General features: G+C 53.5%; 1 protein-coding gene across 2 annotated transcripts in view; it reads right to left on the bottom strand.

Annotated features, from left to right (window-relative positions):
* The window catches only part of LOC117871399 (cGMP-dependent 3',5'-cyclic phosphodiesterase-like), a 371452-nt gene that overhangs the window by 106988 nt on the left and 241135 nt on the right, over positions 1 to 23329 (bottom strand). For both annotated transcript variants that reach the window (XM_034759335.1, XM_034759336.1), the window contains one exon: positions 1565 to 1654. In XM_034759335.1, coding sequence (XP_034615226.1) covers positions 1565 to 1654 — 90 coding nt within the window. The remainder of the gene's footprint in view (positions 1 to 1564; positions 1655 to 23329) is intronic.

The following is a 23329-nucleotide window of genomic DNA, read 5'->3' as shown; positions in this document are numbered from 1 at the left end:
GTACACATGGAGCTGGTGCAGTGGGCTGGCCAGCTGCATGCAATGCAGGAGAACTGTGATTGCCAAGGTGGGCAAGCTGGAAAAGGCATTTCAAATATCCATGGAGTTGGGGGATTGGGGAGCTTCTGGTCTCTGTGACCCCAGGCAGCACAGTTTACAGACATGGTGGGACAGCCACTGGGGGGGTTGACACAGGCGCTGCATCCACCTCACTAGCTTGCTGGGGGAGGGGATCTCACTGCGGTGCTGTAACAGGGCGCTTATGGCAGCCACCGATGGACTGGGGTGTTGACTCTGTAGTGCTGAGGGGACTGTGAAGTCCTCTCACAGAGCAGCATCCCCTTTTGCAGGAGAAGCAATGCAGTGGGGAACCAGGCCCCCGGAAACTGACAGCCGCCACCCCGAGATGCAGTGGGGCTCTCTCCAGTGCCCGTATTTCTTGTTTTCTTGTTCTAGAACACGCTACCCCTGCTGTCCCAACACACAGCTACAGCCGGGGCACGGGGATTCGCTACCCACCAGGCGCAGGGACCTCCCGAGCAGCGAAGGAGACAGCGTCAGATTCAGCGAGCTCCTCCGGGCCCCGGCAGAAAGGCACCAGGGTCGGAGCCTGGCTCCATTGCTTGTCAGGAATAGAGAGGTGGGCCGATCCTCGCCTTGGGGGACAGGACACCAGGGCCAGCCCATAAGAAACAGAGGGTCCTGTGGCACCTTTAAGACTAACAGAAGTATTGAAGCATAAGCTTTTGTGGGTGAATGCCCAATTCATCAGACGCAAGCCAGCCCAAGCACCTATTGAAGTCCTCGAGTTCCAGCGTAAGCAACGCCAAGGCTTGGGGCTGACTTTCTGCGTGTGGGCCCGTCCCCCCACCCCACCCCAGGGATCACGTTTGCTTTCCACGTACAGAACGTGAAATCCTGGGGCCCCAGGCCCCTCACTCAGATCACTAGCAAAACCTCTGACATTGTTAGTGTCCTGCAATGGGGCGTGGGCAGAGAATAGATGACACACAATTTCCTGTCAAGCCAGCCCCCCTCTCCTCCGTGATTCCTGATCCGCCGGCTCAGGCATAGGTTAAACAACAAAGAGGCCTGACAGGTGATTTGATCTCCCTCCCCCCCCTCCCCCCGAGCGCAGAGGATTGCTGCCTGTGGTATATTCGGTGGGGCTTTGTCTAGTCAGGTTTTGTAATGTGGTTATACAGAGAGGAAAACTGAGGCAAAGAGCAATCAAGTGACTTGCCCAAGGCCTCAGGGGGAGTCAGTAGCACAGTGGAGATTAGAGCCCAGCCACGCCAGGGTCCCAGCCAGCATGTTCACGCCACGGCACCAGGAGCCTTTGCCGCATTCAGCAAACTCCAGAGCCCAGCGTGAGAAGGAAACTCTGCCTGTATCGTACATAAACCACGCAGCTAAGGACATCGCACTCAGGACGCTTTCACTTCCTAAGTCGCTGCCCTTGTTCCCGAAGCAGGAGCGGGAGGTCTTCGCTGCACTTTGAAAGCCCAACGCAAACAGAGCCGCAGGCCCCCGTCCCCCGCAGCCGGAACCCGCCTCTACGTACCACTTTGGGGAGCACGGACGTAATGGCATCTTTGATGACTTCCCGGAGGCAGGCGACGTCGATCACGGAGCCCAGACTCAGTAAGGCATCCTAGGAAAGAAGAGAAAACCCATGTGTCAATGGAAAGGTCAGGCTTCTACCATGCAACTGCCTGTGGCCGGCATGGCTTCGATCCCATGGGGATGGGCACTGCAGAACCCCCCGAGACAGACAGCCCGTGAGCAGGAATTGCCAGGGGAGAGTCTCTGGCCGGCGCTAGGCAGGACAGACTCGATTATCACAATGGCCCCTTCTGACCTTAAAATCTATGAATCTAGAACCCAGGTAGCACATTGGGCCATGATTACATTCTTTCTAGTTCTACTGGTGGGGATTATAAAGCACAATATGAGGCTAACGCTCGTCCTTCTCCCCGACTGATCTCAGACCTCAATTCAGATTGAGGCTCTTAACCCTGTGGGGGGGCGAGATGCCCTTTCTGAGGGTGTGAGACACGCCAGATTTTTTTAGAAGGTAAATCATCGAAAACACAGATGAAGCACAGGCACGTAAGTACAACTACTTTGTGTCATCAAACCTCTGTATTTATTACCATTATGCATTTCTTAATGATTACTGTAATATACAAACAAAAAATAGATCTAGGTTTAAGGGGTGCGCGAACATATTTTGAGAAGCAAAGGGGTGCAGGCCGCAGTAACGGTTAAGAACCACTGCTCTCGACCAACAGGGGGAAGACAGAATTTTCAGCGGAGCCAAACCTAGGCTGTGGAACGCATTGCCACAAGAGACAAAATCAGTTCGAGGACTCCCTGTGCTCAGAGCTAAAGACAAAACTCCCGAGGGAGGCAGTGTGGTCTAGTAGGTAGCGCACTGACTAGGGACTCAGAAGACCTGGGTTCTGTTCCCGACTTTACCACTGACCTGCCAGATGACGCTTGGGCAAGTCATTTTGCCTCTCCGTGCCTCAGTTTCCCCATCTGTAAAGTGAGGAGAATGGCACTGACGTCCTCTGTAAAGTGCTTTGAGATCTACAGATCAAAAGTGCTAGATAAGAGCTGGGTATTATTATGATTTCTTAGACCTTCAGTGAGTTCTTCTCTCTCACACACACACGTAAAACTCTGTCAACTAATCCAGCCATTTCTTCTACACGCTGAGAAAGCAGCGAGTGATTATTAGTGATATTATGTTTAAATACTTGCGAGAGGCTCAGCGCCAAGGTGACAGGAGCCGTGTCATTGTCCTGTTAGAAACGAAGCCCAGAACCGGGTCCAGTTCCACAGGCAGATCTGTGGCCAAGGTCGCCTTAACCACAAGGCTCCCACCTGCCCTTCATTGGGATCCGGTTAAACCACCGAAAAGATTCCCATCAATTTCACTGAGCTCCGGCTCTCTCCCTGCCCCCGGGGTCTCCTCTTCCTCACTCCTATCAAGGCTGGGCATGCACGGGCCAAGGCAGCTCCGCCCCCGGGGCCAGGCAGCAAGATGGGCATTTGTCAGTCACAATTTACTGCCTGATTCATCCCCTCGGCGTCTGTCCTCCACACTTGCAGGGCAGCCCCTGCCAGCTCCGTGCCGTCCCTCCTGACCTTCCAAAGGTCTCCCAGGCCAGGACGCCCGCGCCGCCCGCCTTTCTGGTTAGCATCTGGCGGCGATGCGGAGATGAGACACCCTGAGAGCTGCCTCGAAGCCCTCCTGGGGTCGGACGGGGGCGTGCCACAGCCTGGAATCTACCATGTGATTCCGGAGACGCTGGAGCAAGTGGATTCTCATTTAACTGGAAATACCCCCCCCCCACCCAGGGTAACTCCTGTGACACCAGTGAAGTTGTCCCAGGGATGAACGTGGCCCACTCAGAATGTATTACCAAACACGCTTCTTGCCTAGCCCAGAATGCAAAGAGCCAGGCGGTTAGATAACGGCCGATCCTAACCTGTATAGCGGAGCAAGCTGAGGCAATGTTATACACGCGATACCCTCCGGAGGGAGGGATAGCTCAGTGGTTTGAGCATTGGCCTGCTAAACCCAGGGTTGTGAGTTCAATCCTTGAGGGGGCCACTTCGGGATTTGGGGCAAAATCAGTACTTGGTCCTGCTAGTGAAGGCAGGGGGCTGAACTCCCTGACCTGTCAAGGTCCCTTCCAGTTCTAGGAGATGGGATACCTCCATAATTTCTATTTCTATCCCAGGATCTCGCAGCACTGCATCAATGGGGAAACTGAGGCACAGAGCGGGGCGGCGACGCACCCGAGGCTGCACAGTGAATCGGTGTCAGAGCTGGGAGCTGAACGCAGGTCTCCTGAGCTAATCCCGCTTCTCGGGATTCTGGGGCACAGAAAGAACAGCCTCACAGCGGGGTCGAATTGCTTGGGTGCGCCCAGGCGCTGGGGAAAGTCCCTTCCCTCAGCTGCACTGGGGACCAGGCTGTCCAAGCAGCCAGCGTGGGGCTAGCTGGGTCTCGTCTTCACACGACACGTCCGTGTGGCTTGTCTCAGCAGCAAGCCTGAGCCACCAGCTTCGGACCTGGATCCAAACGCCCGCTCTAAGCGTGGATCCAGGCCTACCTCTAACGGGAGAGCTACGCGGTCTCTCGAGGCCCCTTCCAGCCCTACGTTTCTACGACTCTAGGGGGCTGTCTCCTGCCGTTCCCCAGCACCTGTGCTCCCCCCGGGGCCAGAACCTCCTCTCCCACCAGCGTGGCTGCACCCTGCCAATGGGGCTACTCCTGATTTACTCCAGTGTCAGTGAGAGCAGGTTCCGATTCACAGTCTGGGACCGCCGTGTGGGAACCAACCAGAGCTGAAAGCGAACGGTACCAAAGTCCCTCAGGCCTCCGCCACGTCCAGTTCAATTTTAAAGCGATGGATCTGCCACCCCTCCCGTGGTGAGCTGGCGAGCCTGCTTGTGATTCACCTGTACTGACTGGAGACCGGCGTGACCCAATGGAGTTACTCCTGCTGTAGGGAAGAGCTGGGGCAGGCCCTACACAGCACAGAGGCTAACAGACCCTCTGTGTAAGTCCCAGCCATGGGCTCTCCGTGCGACCTTGGGCAGCTCGCTCCGGCGCCGTGCCTCGGTTTCCCCATTCGTAACATGGGGAGAATGATGCTGGCCCGCCTTTGGAAAGTGCTCGGGGCGCTATGGCTGGGAATTCTCCCGTCGGCTGCACACACATGCAAGGATTGTTACAAACACGCCGTGCATGTCCCCCAGCTCCCTCCCACCAGGGACCCCCGATGCAGGCACCATGCACTCTGCACCCCCTGCTCCCCACACCCTCCAGGAGGCCAGCCAGCAGGGCCTCGGTTCCACACCTCCTCCCCCGATGCATTAGCCAGGACAGCTTAGCCAGCCAGCTAACCCCCTGCCCCCAGGGAGGTAGTGGGTCATAGTGGAGGCAGCTGCTTCTTGGGGCCATTGCTGGAGCGCTGGAGCTCAGACCTGGGCCCAAAGGCTCAGGTGGCCCGAACACAAAACTGTAGCAATCTGTAACGCTCTCTATGGCGGGATCGGCGCAACGGGGCGGCGGCAGGCCGGATAATAACCCAGATCCGTGCAGAGAAGGGCTGGGGGGACACTGTCAGAGGCCGCTCCCCTCCTGGAGCACTGTATCCAAGGGGAACATGTTTTCTTTAGAAAAGCTGTCGACCGTGGAAGCCGCTGAGAGATGGCTGTGCTACGCGGCCCCTCTGCGTGGCGTGTGTTGAATAGTACTTAACATAGTCATTGAGCCTGGCAAAGAGAAATGAAAACACCACTACAGGTCTCTTCAGTGTGCTCCTAAGAGAACACCACGCGTCCTTGTCAGGTGGGCCATAAGAACATAAGCACGGCCATACTGGGTCAGACCAAAGGTCCATCCAGCCCAGTATCCTGTCTACCGACAGTGGCCAATGCCAGGTGCCCCAGAGGGAGTGAACCTAACAGGCAATGATCAAGTGATCTCTCTCCTGCCATCCATCTCCACCCTCTGACAAACAGAGACACCATTCCTTACCCATCCTGGCTAATAGCCATTAACGGACTTAACCTCCTTGAATTTATCCAGTTCTCTTTTAAACTCTGTTATAGTCCTAGCCTTCACAACCTCCTCAGGCAAGGAGTTCCACAAGTTGACTGTGCGCTGTGTGAAGAAGAACTTCCTTTTATTTGTTTTAAACCTGCTGCCTATTAATTTCATTTGGTGGCCCCTAGTTCTTGTATTATGGGAATAAGTAAATTACCTTTCCTTATCCACTTTCTCCACATCACTCATGATTTTATATCCCTCTATCATTTCCCCCCTTAGTCTCCTCTTTTCCAGAGCAGAATGCACGTTGCAGGCTCCGTGGGCACCATTCCCAGGGAGGCTAAGGCCCCTCGGCACTGCTGTGGGGGTCCAGTCCCCAGCTACACCATGACTGTACTCCACAGAGCCAGGGCCCCAGCCAGCATGGTCACGCCATGGCACCAGGAGCTGGGCCGGCTCCCCAGATCCTGGGCTGGCTGAGGGCCCGAAACAGCCCAGGTGGAACTTAGAGCAGCCCTGCAGCTGCTCTAAGTTATGCCAGTGGCTGAGGAGCACCATGTGTCTTGACCAGCTCCCTCCCACCCTGGCACGCTTCCTCCCCTCACCGAAGAGGGGGAGGAACAGAGGGGAGGGTGCAGAGCCTGGTTTTGTGTCAGCCACGGCTCACAGCAGGCAGATCTGGGAGCCCTGAGCATGAAGGACCCTCAAAGGGGATGGGAACAGCCCCCCGAGAATGCGGCCTCAACGGGACAGTGGGACGTTAAAGCTCTAGGAGCGTACATCACGTGACAATCAGGCACCAACTTCCACTGATCCTGGCTCAGACTCCCCGAAATGGGGTGGAGCGGAGGTCACCGGAGTCCCAGTTTGGTGCTTTATCCATTAGCCCGTCCATCCTGCCCCGGGGCACCTGGAGAGAGGACACCGGGCACGGTGGCTCAGAGATCTGCGCCGCTCCGGCACTTGCTACGTTACTTCTGAACCGAACTGCAGGGGGCTTGGAAGGCGAAGCGGGATGTAACGACCCCGCGTCTGCCCAGCTCTCGTAGCCGGCGCCTGCTCCCCGGCCCAGCTGTGGAGGGAGCGGTGAAGCGATCCCAGGATCTGGCTGCATTCTCCTGTCTACGGGATCCGGGCCGGGAGCAGAACTTGCTGTGGGTGTGAATGCCAGGGGCACAGGGGAAGCAGCCAGAGAGCCAGCCCGCTGGGCCTTACCCGCCTGGCTGCGGGGCTCTCTGCTGGATCCCATCGCTGTAGAACCAGGGAGCTGCGCTATTTCCCCGGCCGGGTCAGTGCCTAGCTAACGACATTCAGAAGCCAGCCAGGTGGGCGAAGGGGCTTCCAGCTCTGAAAGCAGCCACCAGTGTGTGCCGTCGCAAGGGGAAGGAGGCGGGCGGGGGCGAGGGGAGATGGATGAGGCCACGTTCCCCGTGCAAAGCCGAGGCTGCGGGGACAGCTGGAGAGCTGGAGGCTGCGGCAGCTCGTCCCTCCGGCTCCATCCATCCTGCTCCCCGGGCGTCAAGCTGCTGCCGCTGCTCTTCCCCAGCTGTGACTGATGCGGAGCCTGCTGCCCTCGCCAAATGTCACCGGATGAGCCGGGCCAGATCGGCGGCACCAGCAGGCTCAAATCACTGCCAGGGAGAGCAGCTCAGACCACGGTGAGATGGGGAGGGGGGAATGGAATGAGCAGGGACGCTGCTAGCAAACATTCGACAGCTGAAAGTCTGATCTGGTGGGCGAGGCAGTGGATGAGGCCTCAAAAACCTGGGTTCAACTCTCAGCTGCGCCACAGTCTTGTCGGACAATGGATCTCACTGCATCTCACTATACACTATGCAGGGTGAGCGTCCCTTGCAATGCGTACATCCAGCACCTGGCACGGTAAGCGTCCCTCGCTGTGCGTACATCCAAGGACTGGCATGGTGACCGTCCCTTACTGTGTGTATGTCCAGCACCTGACATGGTGGGCGTCCTTTACTGTGTGTACATCCAGCGCCTGGCACGGTGAATGTCCCTTGCGATGTGTACGTCCAGCGCCTGGCACGGTGAGCGTCCCTCGCTGTGCGTACGTCCAGCGCCTGGCGCGGTGAGCGTCCCTCGCTGTGCGTATGTCTCGTGCTTGACACAATGGAGCACCCAGGGCAGAATATTGCCCTGTAATTGAAATTCAGTGAACAGCTCAGCCGAGGCGCAAGACGGAACAGAATCCAGCTCCCTCTCCCTCAGCTGTACTGACTCACTGAACTCAGCTGCTGTGACTCGTGACAGGCAGGAAAAGCATCTCGGAGGAGTCAGAGCAGAGCTTCTCTTTAAAGCACTCAATTGTGCCCAGTTCAAGGATCGTACAAACTAGCAGCAAGCCCAGTCCCCTTGCACTGCCGACTGGAGCTGGGGCTCACTCCCGGTGATTAAGCATGCCAGCCGCGCTCTGGCTAGTGAAGGGCAGCACAGCCTGCCGAGTGCTCCCCGGGCCATCTGCTCGCTAGACTCTGTTTATTCGAGGGATACCTTGACCCGGAGTTTTTTGGCAGCTAGTTTCCTCGCCTGGGGCCAATCGCTCCTCGGTTGATTTTTGCTAAAGTAGGATTCAGGGCTAGCTCTTTGGGGGGAGGGATAGCTGAGTGGTTTGAGCATTGGCCTGCTAAACCCAGGGTTATTCATAGATTCATAGATTATAGGACTGGAAGGGACCTCGAGAGGTCATCGAGTCCAGTCCCCTGCCCGCATGGCAGGACCAAATACTGTCTAGACCATCCCTGATAGACATTTATCTAACCTACTCTTAAATATCTCCAGAGACGGAGATTCCACAACCTCCCTAGGCAATTTGTTCCAGTGTTTAACCACCCTGACAGTTAGGAACTTTTTCCTAATGTCCAACCTAGACCTCCCTTGCTGCAGTTTAAACCCATTGTTTCTGGTTCTATCCTTAGAGGCTGAGGTGAACAAGTTCTCTCCCTCCTTCTTATGACACCCTTTTAGATACCTGAAAACTGCTATCATGTCCCCTCTCAGTCTTCTCTTTTCCAAACTAAACAAACCCAGTTCTTTCAGCCTTCCTTCATAGGTCAAGTTCTCAAGACCTTTAATCATTCTTGTTGCTCTTCTTTGGACCCTTTCCAATTTCTCTACATCTTTTTTAAAATGCGGCGCCCAGAACTGGACACAATACTCCAGCTGAGGCCTAACCAGAGCAGAGTAAAGCGGAAGAATGACCTCTCGTGTCTTGCTCACAACACACCTGTTAATGCATCCCAGAATCATGTTTGCTTTTTTTGCAACAGCATCACACTGTTGACTCATATTTAGCTTGTGGTCCACTATAACCCCTACATCCCTTTCTGCCGTACTCCTTCCTAGACAGTCTTTTCCCATTCTGTATGTGTGAAATTGATTTTTCCTTCCTAAGTGGAGCACTTTGCATTTGTCTTTGTTAAACTTCATCCTGTTTAACTCAGACCATTTCTCCAATTTGTCCAGATCATTTTGAATTATGACCCTGTGTGACGTTATTGACATAAACTGGGACCATATAGATCATTGTTGCAACCAAAGTCCTGTAGTGGCACCCAAATCTTGTATAAAGGGGGTCAAATGGGGTGTCTAGGACAAGGTTATGGTTTACTGGTTATGATTATGCTGTCTATATGTGTGTATCAGTTTTGTAGTCGAAGTTATGAATATTGGCTCTATACTGTCTGTATGGCAAACTTATGCTATGCTTCTGGGTGACATCCCAGACAAGCTGAGATTAGCTCTGCCTAGCCTGCTTGATGGCCCATTAAGGACCATCAGCTATACAATGGACCCATTGAGAGAAGGCGGATACGCCTTGTAACTCAGCAAAGTATGCAGGGACTAGCCCATGTGACTCCAGACTCCATGTTGCTGTAATTTAAGAACAAAGAGGTGTTCTTACACCTGGAAAAGGCTATATAAGGCTGATGCCTGATCTCCATCTTGTCTTCAATCCTGCTTCTTACCTCTGGAGGAACTTTGCTACAAGCTGAAGCTTTGAACAAAGGACTGAGGACCCATCCCAGCGGGGGATGTATTCCAGAGACTTGATTTGAACCTGCAGTTTATTCCATCGCTGCTGCAAGCCTGAACCAAGAACTTTGCCATTACTGTATGTAATTGATTCCATTTAACCAATTCTAACTCTCATCTCTATCTTTTTCCTTTTATGAATAAACCTTTAGATTTTAGATTCTAAGGGATTGGCAACAGCGTGATTTGTGGGTAAGATCTGATTTGTATATTGACCTGGATCTGGGGCTTGGTCCTTTGGGATCAGGAGAACCTTTTTCTTTTACTGGGGTATTGGTTTTCATAACCATTTGTCCCCATAACGAGTGGTACTGGTGGTAATACTGGGAAACTGGAGTATCTAAGGAGATTGCTTGTGAGACTTGCAGTTAGCCAGTGGGGTGAGACTGAAGTCCTCTTAGTCTGGCTGGTTTGGTTTGCCTTAGAGGTGGAAAAAACCCCAGCCTTGGGCTGTAACTGCCCTGTTTGAGCAATTTGTCCTGAGTTGGCACTCTCAGTTGGGTTCCGCCAGAACCGCATTGTCACACCCTGTCCTCCAAAGTAGTTGCAATCCCTCCCAGTTTGGTATCATCCGCAAACTTAATAAGCGTACTTTCTATGCCAATATCTAAGTCGTTGATGAAGATATTGAACAGAGCCGGTCCCAAAACAGACCCCTGCGGTACCCCACTCGTTACGCCTTTCCAGCAGGATTGGGAACCATTAATAACAACTCTCTGAGTACGGTTATCCAGCCAGTTATGCACCCACCTTATAGTAGCCCCATCTAATTTGTATTTGCCTAGTTTATCGATAAGAATATCATGCGAGACCGTATCAAATGCCATGGATTGACCGCCTCACAGACGATCTCCGGCAGCCATGGGCGGGAGAGCTGGTTAGTGCGAGCCCCAGACGGCACTCTGCAGAACAGGCCAAAGAAAGTACGGGCCCAAACCAGCACTGAGGAACGGCCCCAATTCCCTGCGCTCTGGCCGGGGCAGGGCCCTGGGGCAGTGGGCAATCTAATACCGTAGGTGCCAGGTTCTGATCTCACTTGCCAGCCATGTAAAGCAGGAGCGGCTCCACTGAAGCCAGAAGGTATAAATGAGAGTCAGGCCCCAGGTCTTTCCCAGTGCCCATGGCTATGATGTTAGGTACGTGTACACTCATAGGTGCCGACTTCCCCTCTTTTCCCTGGGTGCTCGACCCCCCCACTCCACCCCTTCCACGAGGCCCTGCCCCTTCCCTGCCTCCTCCCCTGAGCGCGCCACGTTCCCACGCCTCCCTCTCCCTCCCAGAGGGTGCTAATGCTGCCAAACAGCTGTTTGGTGGCGGCCAGGCAGGAAGCGCTGGGAGGTAGGCGGAGGAGCAGGGACCGTATCAAATGCCTTACTAAAGTCTAGGTATACCACATCCACCGCTTCACCCTTATCCACAAGGCTTGTTATCCTATCAAAGAAAGCTATCAGATTGGTTTGACATGATTTGTTCTTCACAAATCCATGCTGGCTGTTCCCTATCACTTTACCACCTTCCAAGTGTTTGCAGATGATTTCCTTAATTACTTGCTCCATTATCTTCCCTGGCACAGAAGTTAAACTAACTGGTCTGTAGTTACCTGGGTTGTTTTTATTTCCCTTTTTATAGATGGGCACTATATTTGCCCTTTTCCAGTCTTCTGGAATCTCTCCCGTCTCCCATGACTTTCCAAAGATAATAGCTAGAGGCTCAGATACCTCCTCTATTAGCTCCTTGAGTATTCTAGGATGCATTTCATCAGGCCCGGGTGACTTGCAGGCATCTAACTTTTCTAAGTGATTTTTAACTTGTTCTTTTTTTATTTTATCCGCTAAACCTACCCCCTTCCCATTAGCATTCACTATGTTAGGCATTCCTTCAGACTTCTCGGTGAAGACCGAAACAAAGAAGTCATTAAGCATCTCTGCCATTTCCAAGTTTCCTGTTACTGTTTCTCCCTCTTCACTAAGCAGTGGGCCTACCCTGTCTTTGGTCTTCCTCTTGCTTCTAATGTATTGATAAAAAGTCTTCTTGTTTCCTTTTATTCCCGTAGCTAGTTTGAGCTCATTTTGTGCCTTTGCCTTTCTAATCTTGCCCCTGCATTCCTGTGTTGTTTGCCTATATTCATCCTTTGTAATCTGTCCTAGTTTCCATTTTTTATATGACTCCTTTTTATTTTTTAGATCGTGCAAGATCTCGTGGTTAAGCCAAGGTGGTCTTTTGCCACATTTTCTATCTTTCCTAACCAGCGGAATAGCTTGCTTTTGGGCCCTTAATAGTGTCCCTTTGAAAAACTGCCAACTCTCCTCAGTTGTTTTTCCCCTCAGTCTTGATTCCCATGGGACCTTATCTATCAGCTCTCTGAGCTTACCAAAATCCGCCTTCCTGAAATCCATTGTCTCTATTTTGCTGTTCTCCCTTCTACCCTTCCTTAGAATTGCAAACTCTATGATTTCATGATCACTTTCACCCAGGCTGCCTTCTACTTCCACATTCTCAACGAGTTCCTCCCTATTTGTTAAAATCAAGTCTAGAACAGCTTCCCCCCTAGTAGCTTTTTCAACCTTCTGAAATAAAAAGTTGTCTCCAATGCAGTCCAAGAATTTGTTGGATAGTCTGTGCCCCGCTGTGTTATTTTCCCAACATATATCCGGATAGTTGAAGTCCCCCATCACCACCAAATCTTGGGCTTTGGATGATTTTGTTAGTTGCTTGAAAAAAGCCTCATCCACCTCTTCCACCTGGTTAGGTGGCCTGGAGTAGACTCCTAGCATGACATCTCCCTTGTTTTTTGCCCCTTTAAGCCTAACCCAGAGACTCTCAACACTTCCGTCTCCTATGTCCATCTCTACCTCAGTCCAAGTGTGTACATTTTTAATATATAAGGCAACACCTCCTCCCTTTTCCCCTGTCTATCCTTCCTGAGCAAGCTGTACCCATCCACACCAACATTCCAATCATGTGTATTATCCCACCAAGTTTCAGTGATGCCAACAATGTCATAGTTGTATTTATTTATTAGCACTTCCAGTTCTTCCTGCTTATTCCCCATACTTCTCGCATTTGTATATAGGCATCTAAGATACTGGTTTGATCTTTCCTCCCAGTTTTGTCCTGACTCTCCTTTCTCTCTGCCAATATAGCCCACACTCCCTCTCGTTTCCAACCCATCTCCCTGGTCTCCATGTTCCCCACTTACCTGTGGGCTTTGCGTTGTGGGCAAAGGGTTGTGAGTTCAATTCTTGAGGGGACCATTTAGGGAACTGGGGTAAAAATCTGTCTGGGGATTGGTCCTGCTTTGAGCAGGGGGTTGGACTAGATGACCTCCTGAGGTCCCTTCCAGCCCTGATATTCTGTGATCTTTGAGGGACAAGATACAGCAGGTCCATGCTTTGCTCCTAGGGCCCAGTTCTTCCCTGCTACATACCAACAGTTAGCACTCACACCTGCCCGTCCTCAACTTTTACAAGCTGAGTCTCCTACCACCCCATCGTGCGCCAGTGAGGGCCCACCCTTAGGCTCTGAAGTGCAATAGTTAACTGACATTTCAAATATCCCCATTGTCATCTGCGTTAGCATCCGCTGAAATGCGCAGGGGAGCACAGGCCGAAGAGCTATTGTTTCAGGCTCTCTGCAAACTCAGGCAGGCAGTGCTGCATCGGTTACCCATGGGTCAGAATTAGAAGGCTTTCTCGGAAACCATAACAGTGAGAAATGTCCTCGTTTATTTTAATGAAAGCTGAGAGTCCAGAGAAGAACTGAGGCCTGTCTCCCACTCAAAATTCCTTCAGGGACGTGCCACACATTTCGGGAAGCAATGCCTTGCACTATTTATATTGGGCCACCTCCGGAAATCATTACTCAGTCTCTACTCAGGCAAAACTCTCCCGACTCTAACCACAGTGGTGCAGAACCAAAACGAGGCGAGATTCAACTCCGGCAAGTTTGGCCCCTGGGTAAGACTTTACATGAGTGTGACTTCTTTGCTTCCTTTTCCTCATCCCTCAGGCCTCCCCAACGGGAACAAAACCCAGGAGGGAGAGAGCACGGGTCTAGATCAGTAGCAACCGGACACATCACCAAACCAGCCATTGGAAGTGGCCATCACATGGCATCCTCACTCGTTGCTTTGGCAGGGACCCCAAGGATTGACGGAAACATAACTGCTGTCGCTCCGCTCCACACCGTGCCCATCCAGAGCAGGGTGGTGATCAGCCAGGAGAGAGATCGCATTGCCATGCTCCAGAAGCACATGCCTTGCAAGTTAAAAGGACACTCTCTACGAACTAATTTCTCCTGACAGTATAAGGCTCATGACACACAGTTCTGAGATCATCCAGCTGAAGGCACACACACGTCCACTCAGATTTGGTTTTGCAACACCAAACCCAAAGGCAGATAGGGGTGTGTGTGTGTCACAATTCTGCATTGCGTGGCTTCAGAACTGCTGTAATGGGGCCTTTGATTGGCGGGGTGTGGGCATGTCTTTTGCTGTGATTAGTGCAAAGTTGGTATATGTCCTGGGCTCTGACTGATGAGATGAATGTCAATACATTGGTGGGGAGAAAAGGTGTTTTAGAACATCCGGGTGCCCTGTGTTGTGATTGGAGGACTGATGGATTTTCCTGTGCTGTGATTGGAGGGATGACTTTCAGTGCTTGACAATGGGAGGAGGCGGGGAGTAAATAGTTAGAATGTGGGTGTGACCTGTTCCATGATTGGTGAAATTCTTTAGGTCCTTTGCTCTGATTGGTGGAGTGGTGGGCGTCCTCTGCTCTGACTGGTGGACTGGTGGGCGTCCTCTGCTCTGATTGGTGGGAAGTTGGGTGTCCTCTGCTCTGATTGACGGTGTGTAGGTGCGTCCTTTGCTGTCAGTGGTTGGGATGGAGTCCAAAGCTCTGGAACAAACATCCCTTTCCTGTGAGGGCTCTTGCGTCAGCTTGTTCCAGTCAATTAGTTGACTGCCCAACTCTGAAACTGCGTCTCTCTCTCTCTCTCTCTCTCTGATAGCCTTGCCCTGGGCTACAACTGTCCCATTGGACTGTAACAGCTGAGCCTCGCAAAGCCTGCCCTGATCGGCGCGAACGCCTGCCCTCGCACCGCCTGTAGTCATCTAAATCCTGAGTGCTGCCCTGCCAACCTCCTCTCCACACCAATACAGCCTGATGGGATACCGCCTCACTCTGAAAACCACATGCACGGATACATACAGACTCTTCTGTGCCAGAGCAGTTCAGACGGGTGGCTCACAACAACTTGTGCTACAAAGGAAGGAGAGAAGATTCTAAAATGTGTTGCAGAAGGTCTACAGTGAGAAATTCCTTCCTGACCCCATGCACTAACTTACTTGTGCCCTGAAGCATGAGAGTGAGCTTAAGCAAATGTAACCACAGAACAATCATAGCCTTTCACTGGCCGAAAATCAATAGAGCTACCCCAGGGATCAGTTAGCCCCATGAATTTTACCTTGAGAGCCCATTTAAAGTCAGTGTGCTGTACAATCACATGCTCTGCTGTATTTCTAGTAACAAACCCACGGCTAGCTAGGAATTCACAGGTGCCATTATGCTGCACATGACATCCACTTAGAACTCAATAGCCGCTGCAGGGAAAGAACTATAGGAGAATCACCATTAGCAATAGGCAGTAGAGGGCCAATGACACATAGCGGAACCATTCTGATTTCATCCAGTAGACAGCAGTGGCCTGCTCAAATAATGCACAAACAATATTTTACCTCGTTACACCCATATCTCCCTGCACCTGATTAGCCTACAAGTACATCGCCATCTGGGTGCTTACGTAATGTATTCTGATCTTATATGCACTGCTAATTTACTGCCTGTGCTGACGGCAGAGCATACAGGAAGCAGCGTATCTGGCCATTTTGCCATCAAACTTACCGAGCTGAGTTTCATGCATCGACCTGGGCTTGATTTATTTACTCCTTTGCCTCGCTGTCAATTCCTTTGCATTACTAACGATGCCTTTCGCCTGCTGCTGCCTTCTGGAGCCTCGAGATCACAAGCAAATGTGGAATTTTAAACAGAACACGCAGCTTGCTGAGCCGGAACCAGCTTCCGCGTAAATCGCGGCTTTTCAAAACTGACCTCTGGCCCAGCCAGAATGTTTGCTTTTAGCGACTGTCATCCTGGCTTGACAGACTGCGGGGGACAGAAATCCTGACCAGGCACAGTGCAAGATCCCCCCGTGGCTCCTGCCCCTGCCACATGCCGTCAGCTCCCGCCTTGAGCCGGCGTTGGCCGATGCCCATGGGAAGCTGGTGAGCTGCTCTGACGTCCCTAACGGATGGGGAAGTGGAGGCAGCAGCCCCATTTAGGACGGCCGCGTCCAGTCCAGCACGTAATGGTGACACCGGGCAGCACGGCCGGTGCCAGCCAGGAAGCTAGAGAGAACCACAGGGAGTCATGACGGCTGAGTTCCAACTCACTCCCCAACGAGGGACGTTACAGAAGCCACCGCTGTGGGCGTCCCCAGTGACAGGCGCTTCCTAACTTCCCTTGGAACGCTGTGGTGCTGCCCGCAGGCCGGATTAGCCTGCGCTGTCCCCTCACGCACTGCCTCTGCCGCATTCCTGTCTTGGGGCTTTTCCCCCGGGGGCAGCAGCTGTGGAGGGGGATTCACTAAAGCAACCTGTCCCCCCGCCATTCCTAACCTTGTTTTTCCCTCACCTATTCCCTCTCTAAGCCTCCCATGTGGGTCGACCACCGGAAGTGCAACCTCCTCTCCCCCTTGCAAACTTTTCCTCATGGCTGGGTGCGGGCCTGGTCTGAGTCTAATCTGCAAAATTCTTTCAGCTGCAGCCCTCTCGCCCCCGCTTCCCCTTCTCACTGCATGGGAGGAACCTAATGGGAATAATCGGTGCTTGCTGGCTTTATACCGTCCTTTCCTCTGCTGGCAGGGAGTCCGGTCCCTTTGCGGGATGGCACTATCTAAAGATAGCTGAGTCTATCAAAGCCAGAAGCAGCAGGCAGGTTAAAGGAGAAACACAGATGGGAATCTCAGATCAGGGAGTCTCAGACCACTGAGTCACCAGGCACGCGTTCCCCTGGCTACCAACGTCCGGGCTGGATTTTAATCAACTTCAAGCCTGAGAAAATATCAAGCCAAGATGCCCTAGAATGAAAGCAACGCACCCCCTGACCGGGCTTCACTGACTCAGGCTGAGCCGAGGAGAGAGAGAGATTTTATCGCTTCGATATTTACAGTTTAAAGAGTCAATCGGGACCGTTTCCAAAGCCGCAGCCTCCCAGCCGCCACGTTAAAGGTTAGTCAAACTGACCCGAGCACTGACTCACGCGCGCGTAGGCTTCTGCGTCTCGGAGCAGCGGGCTGGGGACGACTCGGGGGAAATTCACCAAGCACCACATAAGGGAGCAGCGGGGTTAGCCACACAACCAGGAGCTGTGCCACCTCATGAAAACCTTTGATCTTGCAGGGACAGCCCTGGGGCCGCCCGTAAGCAGCGGCGGATTAAGGCTGGTCTGGAGAATTCGCCTGGTCTAGGCCCATTTTTTGAAATAGGCCCAGCAGGTCCCTAAATCATGCTCAGGTTTTAAACGTACAGTAATTAGATCAGGCCGGATCCTCAACTGCTCTAGGTTGGAATAGGCCCACTGACTTCGCTGGAATGACTCTCACTGGGACCCGGGAAGATGTAGCCCAGTCTACACAGACACACCATATATCAGAGGGCAGGGCTAGGCTCATCAGGTTAGAGTGCCCTCTAGTGGTAGTGCTGGTTACAGTTCCGCTTGGTACAGGAAACGCCTACAGCAGGGGCGGCCAACCTGTGGCTTCGGAGCCACATGCGGCTCTTCAGAGGTTAATATGCGGCTCCTTGTACAGGCACCGACTCCGGGGCTGGAGCTACAGGCGCCAACTTTCCAATGTGCCGGGGGGGGGGGGGGGGGGGGGGGTGGCTCACTGCTCAACCCCTGGCTCTGCCCCAGGCCCTGGCCCCACTCTACTCATTCCCCCAAGGGCCTCACCCTTTCCCCTGAGTCTGCTGTGCCCTTGCTTCTTCCTCCCCCCGCCCCCCCCAAGAGCCTCCTGCACACCACAAAACAGCTGCAGGCAGGCGGGAGGCGCAGGGATGGAGGGTTATGTGCTGATCGGCGGTGCTGCCGGTGGGTGGGAGTCACTGGGGGGGGAGCTGATGGGGGCTGCTGACATATTACTGTGGCTCTTTGGCAATGTACATTGGTAAATTCTGGCTCCTTCTCAGGCGCAGGTTGGCCACCCCTGGCCTACAGGGCCCTACCCATGCCGCTTCGCGAGCAGTTGGGTCAGGCATGTCAGCGAGGGATGGATTGCTAGCCGTGCATCAGTCTTTCTTTGGGAAATACCCTAAATCCGAAATGTATACCATAAAGCGACCCGTGGGGCACATCTTGCTCTTAATTACACTGGTGTAAGTCCGGCGGGTCCCCACTGACATTGATGGATTTACCCTGGTGTCTCTGAGAGCTGAATTTGGCCCCAACTTTGGAAATAAATGAGCGGCTCTGGGGAGCCACCGGCCGGTGTCACTCGGCGAGTTTGAAACCGGACTCTTTGCAGGGAGTTGTGACACTGAAGAGCTCCCCGGGATGTGCGGCGACCGGGTCCGTTACTCAGAGACAGGGTTCCTCCCACCCTCGCACACACGTCCAGTCATTCCTGAAGCACAAACACCCCCTCCCTCTGCGCCCCGCACCCGTCTGCTCTGCAGCGAGATCCATACGAAAAGCCCTGGACAGCGGAGACCACGAGGAAATCTGAGCCGCTTATGAACTGGCTCCCTTCTTGGCGAGCTTAGCAGGCCAGGGCTAGGGGCACTGAACAGCCCCTAGCGGTGGGGTCCTTCCAGAGCAGGGCTGAGGCCCATCAGCACAACCCCCCAGCAGACCCGCTCTCCAGGCCGGGTGGCCCAGCATCTGTCCCCAGCACTCAGTTCGCTCACACGTTCCCTGGTTGTCTCAGGGCAGCGGCCCGTGGCTCCGTCATGCCAAGAGTATATTTCAAGAGCTTCATACCAGTGAGCCTCGGGTCCTGGCTGCTCACCAGTGAATGACACAGGAGACGCGAGGGGGAGCAGGCGGCTGGAACTTCAGAAAGGTAAGAGGCAGATCAGAGGCCCTGCAAGTTGGATAGATGTAGAATACAGAAACACACAGGCAATGTGGTCCAGCGGATAGAGCGCTGGCCTGGGAGTCAGGAGACCTGCTGACACCAATGACCTACTGGGCAACCTTGGGCAGGTCATGTCCTTGCTCCGTGTCTCAGTTTCCCCTTCCCTTTGTCTGTCTTGTCTATTTAGCAATTTGAGGCAGGGACTGACTCTCTGGGTGTGCCTGCACAGTGCCTACCACAATGGGGCCCTTGTCCTGGTTGAAGCCTTTAGGTACCGCAGGGATACACAGAATGTCTCCCCCGCAAATGAGGCAGGAGAAGCCATGGGGAATGTGACATTGCACCCCATAATGCTTTATGGAAATATGCTTATGAGTGTAAATATGACATAACTGAAATATGTTTTATGCTAGATCTGCCATGGAACATATCTTTGCAAAGGTTATGTTCTTCTGCATGTATTCATCCGATCTGTATGCATGTGTCATTTTTGTATTTGAAGTTATGAATATTGGCTGTGTACTTGTTTGATTTTAAGTAGCCTTAAGTTAGGCAGTTGGGCAGCTTCTTAAGAAAGGAATTTGCAAGTTAAGTGCCCAATCAAGAAACACTTAACGGACAATGGATCTTGGAAGACTCCAATCCACATAAGAAGTCTACCTGGGGGCGTTCAAGGTAGCATGTGAGCAATGGCTGCTACCTAGGGTTACCATATTTCAGCAAGCAAAAAAGAGGACAGGAGGAGCCCTGCCCTAGCCCCGCCCCTGTCCTGCCCTAGCCCTGCCCCCGTCCTGCCCTAGCCCCGCCCCTGCCCCTCCCACTTCCCCCCCTCAGAACTCCCAACCCTCCCCCTGCTCCTTGTCCCCTGACTGCCCCGTCCTGGGACCCCTGCCCCTAACTGCCCCCCAGGACTCCACCCCCTACCTAAGCCTCCCTGCCTCTTGTCCCCTGACTGCCTCCTCCTGAGACTCTCCTCCCATCCTAACTGGCCCCCTAGGGCCCTACCCCCTACCTGTCCCCTGACTGCCCCAACCCTTATCCACACCCCCACCCCCAGACAGACCCCCGGGACTCCCAAGCCCCATCCAACCGCTCTCCACCCCCTGACAGCCCCCTCCCAGAACTCCCGACCCATCTAAACCCCTCTGCTCCCTGTCCCGACTGCTCCGATCCCTCTCCCCACTCCTGCCCCTGACAGCCCCGCCCCAGAACTCCAAACACCCCCCCCCGCTCCTTGTCCCCTGACTGCCCCCTCCTGGGACCCCTGCTCCTAACTGCCCTCCAGCACCCCACCCCCTACCTAAGCCTCCCTGTTCCTTGTCCCCTAACTGCCGCCTCCTAAGACCCCCCCAACTGCCCTCCAGGACCCTACCCCCTACCTGTACCCTGACTGCCCAAAACCTTATCCACCCCCCCCAAATCCCGACCCCCCCATCTCTCAACTGCCCCATCCAAAACCTCCCTGCCCCTTCTCCGACCCCCTGGCCCCCTTGTTGTTGGCCTTCGTCTAATGTCTCTGTGAACTTGCTCGGGAACGGCCTGAGTCGCTCATCCCGGCACGCTGGGCGGCAGGGAAAGAGGAGCAGGGGAGGAGCTCCAGACTGCCGGAGGCGATCTGCGAATGCAGGGAGGAAGGAAGGGAGAGATCTCTGCTGCGGGGGAAGCGGAGGAGGGGCTCTCTCTGGCTGTCGGAGCCCCATGTAAGTGGCACCATCCGGCCGGCTGCCCTGTTAGCCGCGCGCTCTGCATGGGGGGAGGGGGAAGTCCGGACATTTACAGATTCCCCCCAGATGCTATTTTTAGCTCAAAAAACCAGACATGTCCGGAGGAATCTGGACGAATGGTAACCCTACTGCTACCTGTAAGTTCTGAGTCATCCATCTTGTAGAGGGGATTCTACACAGGGGGAGGGAGGGTGTCCACCCACAAGAGAGGAACGATATAAAGTCCTGGGAAACCCCTCCATTTTGTCTTCAGCTGGCTCAAGAGATAGCCTCTCCACCCCCAAAGGACACCTGAAAGAAACTGAAACAAAGGACAGTAACCACGGGGGTGTGAGTGATCGCTGGACCCAGACTAGAAGGAGGCTAGTCTGTAAAAGAAACTTATTGGAACATCTCTGAGGGTGAGATTTCATCTGTAATCACTTTCTTATTGTATTAGGCTTAGACTTGCGTGTTTGATTTTATTTTGCTTGGTAATTCACTTTGTTCTGTCTGTTATTACTTGGAACCACTTAAATCCTACTTTTTGTATTTAATAAAATCACTTTTTACTTATTAATTAACCCAGAGTATGTATTAATACCTGGGGCGGGGGAGGGAAACAGCTGTGCATATCTCTCTATCAATGTTATAGAGGACAAACAATTTATGAGTTTTCCCTGTATAAGTTTTATACAGGGTAAAACGGATTTGGGGTTTGGACCCCATTGGGAGCTGGGTACCTGAGTGCTGGAGACAGGAGCACTTCTTAAGCTGTTTTCAGTTATGCCTGCAGCTTGTGGGGGACGTGGTTCAGACCTGGGTCTGTGTTGGAGCAGACGGGCGTGTCTGGCACAACCAGGCAGGGTTCCGAAGTCCCAAGCTGGCAGGGAAAATGGGCTCAGAGATAGTCCCAGCACATCAGGTGGCAGTTCCCAAGGGGGTTTCTGTGATCCAACCCGTCACAGGGAGTATGTGGGAAACAAAGCAGCGGGGGCCTCTGGCTCCAGCAGTGACTGTGTTTGGCAGACGGTCCCTTTCCCACATCCCCACTGGCCTGAGATGTACGGCGCTGGCCCGAGCCCTTTCTCACGCTGGCCCTGGGGACCGAGATTTTGCTTCCGACAAACTCCTGCTTCCTCTCGCTCATTATTCACTCCCTGCTGTTTGCTGTCAGGTAAAATAGAGGCTTATAGGGGTGGAATAGAAGCCTAGAATCCCATCAACGCCCTTCTTTGATAGTTCTGCCTGGCAGCTCTTCCCTGCTGCTAACAGCTTCTTGGCAAGGAGGGGCATGCGGGTGCGCTAGCTGCGGAGAGGCACAGCCGCCCCGAGAACCGCAGACTCTCTCCTACATGCTCTATTGCTCCGGCTTTGCAACGCGCCCATCCTGCAGCAAAGGGTTACAATCCACAGCCCTGAGCCCGTCCGCCTGCCAGCACGACAGCCGTGACTCGCCGGAGTCCAGCAATGGTCCGGCCGTCTGGTGCGGCTTGTGACCGTGAATGCCAACGTCAGGGCAGGCTGGCAAGAAGTAGAGCAACCCCCCCAAACTGGTCGGTTGGCGAAATCTAATTATTGAATGTACGAATAGCAAGGGTGAACTCCTCTGGCACTGTAACAGCCTCACCATGGCATCACAGACAGTCCCCCGGGGCACTCCGGCCAATCTCGCCACCGATCTGTGCCAGCTGGTCCCTCACACCACAAATCACACCGGTTACTCCCAGTCCCAAAGCACCAGTCACTTACCCCAGGTCAGTTGTACCCCAGATGTCTCCCCAAAGACAAGGCTTGGAGCTAATCCTGTAACAAACTGACTAAAGGTTCATTAACCAGGAAAAAGCAACAAGAACTTTATGTACAAGGCTAAAGCCGGGACAGATCCCCCTGCGAATGAGACACAGTCTCGGGTTCCAAAAGCCGAGAGTAGCTGCTCTAATATGTATGGTACGTCCTTTAGGGCTAACCCAAGTCCCAAGCTAAACAGCTGGGGACTCCTTCCTTATGCTTAGAAATCCTCACCCCTCAGAGATCAAGCAGCAAAGCAATGAAGTTTCTTCTAGTCGGGCATTTTTATTCGCTTCCCCCAGAGCCCAAACTCCTCTTCACATGAGTGAGGAGGGCAATTGACAAGGTCTTTCTCCTTCGATGTTACACAATGGCTCATTTGATTTCAATGGACCCTTTGAATGTTGACAGTAATGAATGCTCTTTCCCCGGTGGTGAGTTACACAGTCACAGGCATTTACAATGCTATGCTCGGTAACTTGGGGTACAGATAGATCTGCGGCATCCTGTCCGTAAGGTTTAAACACTCAGCCCACTCTTATCAACGGAACAGCTGTTTTAACAATGCTCACGCACAGGTGAGCCAGACGGGTTGCCAGCTGTGCATCTGTCAGCGTTCAGTAAGGCCTAGGGGCCTTGGCATACGCTGGCACCTGGCCTGGCAGCGTCACAAGGGCGAACGAGGAACTCTTGGGGCGTTTCTCCTGCCACCCCTCATTCGTTTTGCTAATTACAGAGTTGGATCCGCTACCTCAGAGCTCCACTCACAGCCTGCTGGGCTCAATGGGATTCCCTCTGCCCACTGGGCTTTGGGTCTGGCCCTCGGTGTCCATCGTTCAGCACCACGGAGAGCGCCGCTGTCTGGAAGGGCCTGATCCTTTGTGGTGCCAAGTGCCTCGTGGAAGGGGCAGCCCTCTCCCAACTCCCCCTGCCCTCCCCAGAAGTGAGCACGTGACACCTTGTTGGACCGAGCCCTAAACCCCACTTCGCCCCTCTTCTTTCCCCATGCCCCACCCCGTCTCAGACACCTGGCACCCCAGGCCACGGCAGCAGTTGGAACCTAAAACACAGCCGG

This window comes from Trachemys scripta, chromosome 1 (genome assembly GCF_013100865.1).
Source record: "Trachemys scripta elegans isolate TJP31775 chromosome 1, CAS_Tse_1.0, whole genome shotgun sequence".
In the NCBI taxonomy this organism is placed as follows: Eukaryota; Metazoa; Chordata; order Testudines; family Emydidae; genus Trachemys; species Trachemys scripta.
The sequence above is the reverse complement of the archived record's forward strand: the minus strand, read 5'-3'. Positions and strand labels throughout refer to the sequence as shown.